This window comes from Microcaecilia unicolor, chromosome 10 (genome assembly GCF_901765095.1).
Source record: "Microcaecilia unicolor chromosome 10, aMicUni1.1, whole genome shotgun sequence".
In the NCBI taxonomy this organism is placed as follows: Eukaryota; Metazoa; Chordata; class Amphibia; order Gymnophiona; family Siphonopidae; genus Microcaecilia; species Microcaecilia unicolor.
Genome location: NC_044040.1, coordinates 7,447,414 through 7,457,901, shown reverse-complemented (window position 1 = coordinate 7,457,901; position 10,488 = coordinate 7,447,414). Strand labels below are relative to the sequence as shown.

Below are 10,488 nucleotides of genomic sequence, written 5' to 3'. Positions count from 1 at the left end.
TAGGAGGAACCAGAATTCTTAGTACACTGGCCACACAGACATCAAAGCAGAGCAGTGGGGCACCCTAGGGGGCGCTGCAGTGCACTTTACATAAAAAGTCTCAGGTGCACATCTCATCATTACCCCCTTATATTTGTATGGTGAGCCCTCTGTAGCCTTTATATCTGTAGGTACAGTAGGCTTTTGGACAGCTCATACTTTCCACCACAAGCGTACCAGAGTGGGAAATGAGCCTGGGTCCCCTTCTCTACAGTGCACTGCACCAACCTTGCTGCTCTAATAGGACTGGCCAGAACATCTGAAGCTGATACAAAGGCTGGTTTGTACTGAATCTTTCACATCTTTAGGGTATGGGAGGGGGTCAGTAACCACTGGGGAAGAAGGGGGTCATGCCTAAATCTCTCCAGTGGTCATTTTTTCATTTAGGGCAATGTTTTGTGACTTAGTCATGACTGAAACAGGTCTAGACCAAAATGTCTTCCCATTAGCCCTGGACGCTTTTGCTTTGTTCCATTATGACAGAAAAACATCCAAGTTTTGGGAGCACCCAGACTGTTTCCCTCACCTGCCCCTTTGTGATTTGGACACAATGCATACAAACTGCATAGAAAAAAAGGTCTTAAAAATGGATTTCAAAAAGAGCAATTTGGATATTTTGGCAAAAAAAAAAAACCCTCATCTATCTGCTGCTTTTTGGCCATTTTTGTTTCTTAAATGAGCCCCTAAATCTACAAGGGGGGACTGAATTGCCATGTCCTCACAGTTCCTGAGACCTGTTTCTTTCCATTACTTCGGAAGTGTGCACAGGAAAGGGAAGGAAGCATCACCGAGACTGAGCATACTACAGCCCCACAGACTGCTTTGGTCATGCCAGCCCTAAGATGGAATGCTACAATGCACATTCAACCAGCAGAATTCTGGATGCTGGCTTCAGGAAATCAGAAGTGGGAGGCGCAGAGAACAAGTTATATTGTGCACATAAAGTTGCCCCCCCCCCCCCCCAAAAAAAAAAAAAAAACAAATTACAGGACATAGCTGTAACAAGAATGGATGATCACTACTGTATGGAAAATATCTCTATTTTTCTGTAAAAAAAAAAAAAAAAAAGGCAGATGATAAATGACAATGCTTTTCAGAGCAGGCACTGACCTGTGCAGGTATAAAATTAGCATTATACTAAGGGCAAGCAGACCTATAGCCAAAATCTAGGGTCTTGCGGACAAGACATGGCTCTGCTCTCAGGATAAATATAATTTTTTGTTTGAAGGAAAATAAAAGGATCGATCAACCTTTCACTCGAGTTGATTCATTTATAATATAATCTATCCTGAATGAGGTCATCTCGGACATAGTCCAAAAGGTTCAATCCTAGAGCTGGTAAGTGCAATTGACAGATGTTATAGTTACAGAGGCTGAGTCACTGGGCAAAAGCAGTGGAAATATTCAACTTCCACACTGGGTTTGCTCTCCACTACCTGGTGCTGACTTGAGAGATGGACTAGCTGACTTGACCCCCCCCCCCCCCCCCAAGAGACTCTTTCTCAGGAGCAGTACTGATGATAATAATCCTTATCATTGTTACAGTACTACTAAACACACACAGTGCTTTATAGTGGTAAGTATTCCGGTTCAATAATGTACCTGCTCCAAAGAGCTTACAGTCCAAGTAGGAGATAAAATGAGGCATCCAAGATCACAAGAATTATTAATGGGAGAAACAGGATTTTAACCTTGGCTTCCTGCTTCTCAGGCAGTTGCTCTAATCACCTTGCTAGAAGATGGCCAAAAGGTGTGCACACTGGAAATACTTTAGGAGTAGCAGTGTTCAGGCAAGACCAGTTTGTTGGGTAAACCAATGATACCTAAATCATGGTTTCTACCTGGAGACTCTGGGGTGGTGGCCTGAAGCAGCCCAGATTCTGCCTTGTTCCCAGGGCGGAAGTGGCAACATTGGGGAGAGACAGCCGCTGGTTACAGGCTTACAGTTCCACTGCAGGGCTAAGACCAACAGCAGAGCTAATGCACCTGACAGCCAAAGGAGAAGCTCTGGAAGGCAGGAAGCAGCAGCCATAATAGCAGTGGTGAAAGAAAGTCCCCATTGGTAATTAAGCCCATAGAAGCATCAAGACCGCGCTTTGACATTACACAAAACTCACGACTGCTGTTACTGCAAAGCAGTGCTGGGTAAGGCCACCAAGGGTGGGGGGGGGGGGGGGGGGCTAAATTCCTCAGGCCCAGGCCTGTGGGGTAAATATTGTAGAGTAAAAATATACAAATCCCAGTGCATCAATATAATGTACTGTCTCTAGAATGATTTACTACCCTGAACTCAATTGTCGACCATTATCCTCCGGCTTTACTCCTCCTGGTCAGAAGTCAGTCCATGATCCACTGTGGAAATCCAGCAAAAGAATAACACACAATCTGCTGTAGTCCAGCTCCTTTGGTCTCCACAAGGTCAGCACCCTCATCTGGTATCCTTCTCCGGCAGAAGACTTTCTCACCAAGGAGGAGGAGATCGGTCTCCAAATCTTTAGGATCAATAGCTGTAGGGTCTTTATTTGGATCTCCCTTTACAGTCAGGGTGAATCCATAAACACCAATCAAACATATTTTAGTCCATTCACCCTAGGGTAAATAGGTTTCCTCTCCAGAACCTAGAGTCTCTTTCCTCTCTTCCCAGGTTTGATTAACAAGCAATGTCCACTGAGCACCTGTGGAGTAGGCTAGTGGTTAGTGCAGTGGACTTTGATCCTGGGGAACCGAGTTCAATTCCCACTGCAGCTCCTTGTGACTCTGGGCAAGTCACTTAACCCTCCATTGCCCCTGGTACAAAATAAGTACCTGAATATACTATGTAAACCTCTTTGAATGTAGTTGCAAAAACCACAGAAAGGCAGTACATCAAGTCCTATTTCCCTTATGCAAACTGTATTCTAGTATCTCTCCTAGTTCAGTCGCTGGGTATTTTTCTCTCTCTCTCCCTTTGCAGTCATAGAATACACCCAGTCCTCTGCACTGTCTGTACAGCAAGGACCTACTGGTGGCACACCTGGTATAAAGTACAAGCTGTCCTTGTGTAGGTGGATTGTCCAAGATTTGTAGACATGGTATTTGAAAAAAAATGCTTGTGAGTCTCTTTCACTTGATATATTTTCCTTAAAGAAGTCCACAGACAAGGGGCCACGGCTGTCTCCTCAAACTAGCAAGTGGTAAGGTCTTTTACGTGTGGGAGCTCAAAGCTACACATAAAATAGTCATCTGCAGCTTTACTTTTAGTATGGTGGTGTATAAATGAGATTTCTTGGAAAGAAGAACCAGACTCTTCATGAGGAAGGCAAGAAGAAACAGAGTGAGAAGCTCTTCTAAATTAAGTTTCTCACCACGAACAACCCGGGCTACCCTCTGCCATTCATTCTGATTACAGCATAAGGTATCACAGGAGAAAAGTTTTAAAAAACAGAGTAATTAGCTTTTAACGAACCAACCACTGGTGAAGACTACATAAAGGCTGTTATTACTGAAAAGATGAAAAGCATCCAAGGGTTCTAAATAAGATAATGGCATTGTTCTGCCAGTCCAAAAACACTGAACCAGGGGCTAAAACCAGTGATACATCTGAAGAAAATATAACCCTAGAAATGGTCTTATTTGGTCACCTAAAATTATTATGTTTATTTCTCAAAATAATAAAAATGACGTGAAATATAGAATATGTATAATTACTTTTTAACTTGTTAAAAAGTCACATCAAAATAGGATACCAGTTATAAAACTGTAGTAGATAACATAAGAAAATAATGTGCATATATTTTATATATAAAATCTACAGTGTTTCCCATTGGTGATATGTAGCATTAGAACTGCACAAAGTGTACATCATAGAATATCAATCGCAGACTCAGAATTTCCAGATTTTTCACAACTGGGGACATATATACACCTCCATATTCTTTAAGCTGCTGTATACCATGAGTCACAGAGAATTACAATCAAAAGTTCACTGTATATTTCAGTGTAGTGTTTAGCTAATCTGCAGTTGAAAATATTATCTAGTTGATTAAATCAATTCCATAAAACTCTCACTATGTACATAAGCATGGTTTTAACATATATACACTTGTCCGCTCTATAAAGAATGCTTCTATTAAGAAAAACATTTTTGTACCTTACACTTCAGAGACCTAAGCTTGAGGAGGACTCGGCATCCCCTTAAGGAGACATTTCAAAAAAACAACCAAAGAGCCGTGTGCTCAAAACACAAGGTTTGAAAGAATTCTTCACATGAAAGATCTTCCAAGCGGTGTAGAATTTGTTTTTATAGGTTGTAACAGCTGCAAACGTGTGTTACAGTGAGCAGCAGTCTTTTGTACCACTGCAGAACAGCAAAAGGAAACAATTTCAACTCAAAACCCTGGAAGTAAAATACACGCAATGGAAGCATCTCTGAACAATTTTTCTTTTCGATTGGCTATCAGGGTAATTTCAGCAAAATCTTTTTGGACAGATTGGATTAATTTCTTATCATATTGGGTAAGGCAGCAATCAGCCAGGGTCTTGGACTAATTCCTGAATCCATTTCCAGGCAAGGCACATAATTAATGGAAGGTCCATGCTGGATCTTAGACAACAGTATGAAGTGCAAGTAATGAGGGAAATTTTAGTTTCAACATGTCAGAAAAGACAGAGAAAGCTCGGCAAGATTCAGAAATCTACCCTGATTCAGTGGAGAGCAAAGCAATGATTTTCAACATTATTTTTTTCTGTACACTCATTAGTATGCTATCTGTGTTTCCAGAGGTCCAGCACTGGATGGGAAGGATCCCACGGTCACAGAAGCTTAACTCGGTGCGTTTTCCAGATGGTAGCCTGCACAGGGGCTTCCTTGGATCCAAGCTCGATTCAGCAAGCGTCCTACACCTACACAGTCTAATTGCACTACTTGGCTTTGTTTGCAGCAGTTTAAGTGAAGTATAGAAACCAAAAATGGGAAAACTGAATTCATAGTAAGGTTATGGGCCAATCTGAACCAATCAACCCACCCAAGGATAGCAGCAATCCTTGAGTTACGACTGTAAGCTAAAAAGAAGCTGAAATAAAATCAATGCAGATGATGTCACATACAGGACAATCAAAATGGAAGATGTCAGTTAGCTTTCACTCTGCTCATTGAATCTTTAGAAGGTTTACAAGACAATTTTGCATACAGAATTAGTTTTGGTTAACATTTTTAGTTTCTATAAAGGAGTGAAAGTTTGTGACAGATTAAATGAAATCAAAAGAAAAGCAGGTTATTCAGATAAAGACAACAGCCTCTCACAAGGTTAAGAAACATTTTGACTTTTTTTTTTTTTTTTTTTTAAGTGCAAACTTTTCGGACCTGCTCCAGTCTCTTCCCAGGAACACACTGGTCCTGAAAGGACTTCCAAAGTAGTCAATAAATCTTGGCATCTCTACCTATGTTACCTTGCAAAGCTATTCTCTCTACCAGTTATTTTGCTGGTTTTCTTTTAACCAATTTTAGTTCTGCTGAGGTTCTCAGGGCAACTCCTTTGCTACTTCCTGGTATGTAACTTGCTTTCGTTTTACTAACAGATATTATAAGGTAGAAACATTCACACAGTACAAATTAGTTAATGTCTGTTAAATACAGTGGGCAGCACATTACTTACTTCAGGCTCCATTTCATGCAACAGGACCTCTGTGCTAATAGTTCATATGTAGTAGCATCATTTTAATAAATCAATCATCACTGGAAATGATCATTTGTATTACTCTTGTTCTAACAAACGATAATGCCAAACACTACAATGAATTTATAACCGAAAGGAAAAACCATTTTTTTAAATAGGAATTTTACCTAGAAATCATATTTTTTTGAAGGGGGGGGGGGGGGGGGGGACACTAAACTGAAACGTACCTCTCAACGCTTTTCATTTGGGCAAATGCAATGTAACTAGCCACAGAAGGTCCTGGGCTTAAGTTGGTTTCTTAAGTTTCCTGAATTCTTCCCATATAACTACTCAGTTCAGCAATGGAATCCCATCTGCACTGGGGGGGGGGGGGGGGGGGGGGACACAGCAAAGCATGGTGTGGTGACCATGTTTAACTGTTTGCTCAATGGATCTATGATCTATGTACACTGTAAGCAGGGCCACTGTTACATATATTGGGGGCCTAAGGGAGATACTAAGAAGTGCCAAGTACTCGAAAGCTCTACCTCAATCACATCACTGTTTTGCCAGTGGGGTCTCTTAAGGCCCTCCCGGCTCCAGACAACTGCCCTACTCGTCTCCCTCCCTAAAACTGGCCCTGAGTGCAACTTCTAATTTTAAAATTGCTGTACAGTGTTCCCTACAAATGTATGTGGTAAGCCCATCCATATGATTAAAACGTCAGTGCTTGAAATATTTATGAACAGATTCTAAAATGTGGCAGAACTTAACTGCCAAACTGAATTGCTTCTGAGCCTTAGACCTAACTTTTCATAAAACGCAGAGGTACCGTTTTATTGAAATCTTTGGCTAAGCGTGAGGATCCCAGAGCTGAAGGGCCTTATGAAATCTGGTTTACTGGAAGTGCTGTTGCTGACGAGCCCCTCCCTCGGTAACACGACTGACATAAGGAAGGTAACAGAATTAGCAGCGGAGGAAGCTGTAGTCCATCCGTTCTGATGATGCTCCTCATTCGTTACTCAAGTACGGCTGACATGAAACACGTGTGCAGGTAATAAACTGAATCAAAAGAGATAAAAGTTTGAAGATTAAAAAAAAAAAAAAAATGAAAAAGGACTAAAACGTAAGTAAATGTAGACCATTATCCACAGTAAATCAAACACACAACACAGAGGGACAGAAAGTGCAGCCAAAATTCAGGACAACTCCCGCCTAAAGGATAAAATAGCAGCCAGCACTGCTGGGTAAGGTCACTCACTCTGCATGATGCCATAAACTGCTGGGAACTTTATCAGCTCCGACACACATGCCATAACAGTGTGTAAGTGATTTTGAGCTAATGCAGACCCTTTAAGCAGCATGTTTACATAAAGCTATATTATATCACTAACGATTTTTCCTTCACTTAATTGAGTGAAATTCTTTCCAGTAGTATTCATTGATAGAACAGTCAACAGCAGTCATTGTACAGCCAAAGGTATCGCTCAATGTTTTTGAGGTTTAAGGCCACTACAGGCTACAGCCAGCATAATGTTTTTACAGGGAAGATAGCGGGGAAGCAGGGTTACGGGAGGGGCACGATGGCTGGTGATCAGTAGTCAGATGATGGTTTCCTCAGAAGCCTGCTCTAAGAACATTTCAAATCAACCGCATGTGCCACTGTCTCGTGATGTAGGACAATCCTTCCCAGGAAATTATCTTCTGGTCTTTGACACAGTTCAAATGCAAAACAACACTCGGGACCGATCATATTCCCATCTCAGTTATTTAAGCATTTCTTCTGTTACTTTCTTTCCTTGATGCAGTCATCCCTTGTGGATGCTATAAATGGACATAAAATGTACTGTAAGCGCAGAAGTCAAATATATACAACTTAAGAATGGGAAAGTATTCGCTTAAAATGAAGAAAAAAAAAACGTGACTGCAGGTACAGTAATGGTACAACATGAAACGACCCTCGTCTGGGTCTGAAGAGACAGCTGTTATCAAAACAGTAACTTAATATACAGATCCAAAGGGTGACATTTTCTCAAAGGAGAACATTTTAAACAAAGAAAAGAAAAACAAACATACGTCTTGGTGCGATCACTACAAAAATCTGCCTGATAAGAGCATGTAAACAATGATACATCATTCCTTTAAATAAATAAATACAGTAACTTCATTTTTCAAACTCTTGTTTTTACCTTCTTTTCTAATAGCCAGGATTTTACAGGCCTAACCAGGGGTCATTCCCCTTTAATTGCTATGTTTATATGCATGAGAACCCTTCAATCACACCTGTATACTACACACACCTACAAACGTTCAACTTTAGTGTTTAGACTGAAATTCAAACTACTTTTCACAGTGTTTCTAAATTTAGTTTCACAAATAAGGGGATTTTGGTCCTTGTACACAAATACTGCTCTGGCATTTATAAACATAGCAATTCAACGCAGTTCACGTTTCGGCAAGCTCTTTCTTTCGGTAAACATCTCATCTCACAGCATCACAGACTCATGTACGGTCAGCCCTTCTCCAGGATTTCTGTAACGGTAGGTACCAACTGGGGGACTTGACAGGTGGTACTGCGGTGAACCCTGCTGTTCCAAATATGGTAAAGTCCTATATCGTACTGGATTGGCCACAGAAATGGGTGAAAAGTTATAGTCCGGAATAGGTGCTTGTTGAAAAGTTGGAGACTTCTGCATATTTCTTAGGTGGGTTCGGTTGGCATCTTTGTTCCACGGTTGCCCTACTGATTCACAACTGTATACTGAGCCAGAATCTAAATATTTTTCATTGTCTGGCAAATAATCCGACGCTGGTAGTACGTATTTGTCGCCTACAGGCTGTCTAGAATTTCCTGCATTCAGAGTTGCATTTATATCAGCAGGTAAGACTTCTATGCGGGTAGTGGATATTACAAGAGGATTCTGTTGACTGGGAGGGTAAGAATTCATATACGGTTTATCAGGAGGGAAATCAAAGTTTGTACTATAAGCGCTACTGATTCCGTAACGGTAAGGTGGGGATGGAAGCCTGGGGTGATACTTAGACCGATTTTCATTATAAACAGGTGGGCTACTGTAGGTGGGTGCTGGTTGATTTACAAAAGGGCCGCGGTCGGCAATGTCAGATTGCGATGTGTGCTTTGGGGATCTTGGCTGTAAGATGAAACCAGGACTATTTAATATTTTTTGAGGACTAGAACTTTTCAAAGGATGCCTCGTAGTTGAGCTGCTAAGAGAATTCATATTCCTTGTACTCTGTAAACCGTATCTTTCTCCCAGCTCCTCAGCACGAGCCTCATGTTCAGAGTCCACTGCAGGAACGTTGTCATACTGTGAGGCGTTGGACCCCCTCTTGCCTTCATCAACATCCAAAACCCTCCCGCTCTTCTTCTTGACTAGAAACGCTCTGGCCTCCCCAGGACTGGATGCAGGACCTGAGAAGCTGTAATTTACAGATTTGCTCTTGACGTCTAAAGCATATTTTATTGTGTTCTCTGCAGTTTTAGTATCAGAAGGTTTGTTCCACTTAGGTACAAAGTTTTGGTTAGCAGCAGCATTACCGGATGTGTGTTTTGGATTCTCTGGCAATCTTACTGGTTGAGGACTCTTCCAGTATTCCAGGTCGCCTTTATTTTGTGCACCCTGCTTATCTACTGGTCCCCGCCTTTGCTGTTTCAGTGATGATTTTTCCAGAGAATTCTTTCTCTCTTTGTCATTTTGAGCAGACATCTCGTGTTTTTCATGTGTCTTGTCAGTCCTAGTCTGATCAGCTAATTTGCTACTATTTTTCTGTCCGTTGACCATATGATTAAGGACTAAAGGTTGAGGTTCTGGTGGAAGCTGTCCCAGTGGTTTCTTTGGCAATTCTTCTTCTTTACCTAAAATTTAAAAACAAAAATGATTACAAAGTATTTGTCCTCTGCACACTAGAGAGTATTGTGCAAATGTTTTTTTAGAGCAGATGTTCATCCTCCTTATTGATCTATCACATACATCTGAGTAGTTCAGCATTTAAAAAAAAATGTACAAAAGTATGAAAAGAGAAAAGGAGGAAAAACAGTAAATAAGGATTACAGGGAAGGGAATGATGCTGCCAGTTCCATTCCAGTCCAGTCCACATGGCCACTTGTATACTCAGGATGCAAAAGACTTTCAGCCCAATATTCAATCTGCAGCGGCGGTATGTGGTGTCCACGGGCTGAACTGACTCCAGAAGTCCAATGACAGGGCATGCGTGGTTCCTGGTTTTAAATATCCAGGTCTCAGTGGTCGCTCAGAAGTTAGCCAGGCATCGGCCGATATTCAAACTGGTGCCCGGTTAACTTTAGCACATAAACTTAGGACAGCCTTTTTGCTGTCCTAACTTTATAGTTTAGTTTTATAGTTTATTGAGCACTTACTGGTCAGTTAGCGGCAATATTCAGCAGCACGAACTGGTTAAGTGCCACTGAATACTGTGTGCCGGGTCGCTCAATGGAGTTTAAACATACAGGAGCCTCTCCTGCCCGGTTAAACCCTTTGGAATATTGGGCGGTTCGTACATAAGTAAGCCAATATGTTAATGTATAGTAGATTTTTAAAAAATCAATATTAAAAAAATCACTTTAAAACTAGAGAAAAATGTGTTAAGCTTAGTTTATATTTTTTATATCTGCAAATGGGGTAAACAGGGATGTGGAAAGGAGGAAGGTTTGGTGGGAGGCAAAAACTGAAGGGAGAAAAAGAAGATGGGGTAAGGCCGTGAAGAAGTGATTATGCATGCAAAGCAGACAGTAGTAGAAGAAAATCCCCCCCCCCCCCCCCACCACCAGAGAAAA

The 10,488-nt window shown here is 41.3% G+C and overlaps 1 protein-coding gene across 2 annotated transcripts in view; it reads right to left on the bottom strand.

Annotated features, from left to right (window-relative positions):
- Positions 1-5,361: 5,361 nt before the first annotated feature.
- Positions 5,362-10,488, bottom strand: part of USP6NL (USP6 N-terminal like) — a 201,273-nt gene continuing 196,146 nt past the window's right edge. For both annotated transcript variants that reach the window (XM_030215979.1, XM_030215978.1), the window contains exon 14: positions 5,362-9,549. In XM_030215979.1, the coding sequence (XP_030071839.1) occupies positions 8,159-9,549 (1,391 nt within the window). In that variant the 3' untranslated portion in view covers positions 5,362-8,158. The remainder of the gene's footprint in view (positions 9,550-10,488) is intronic.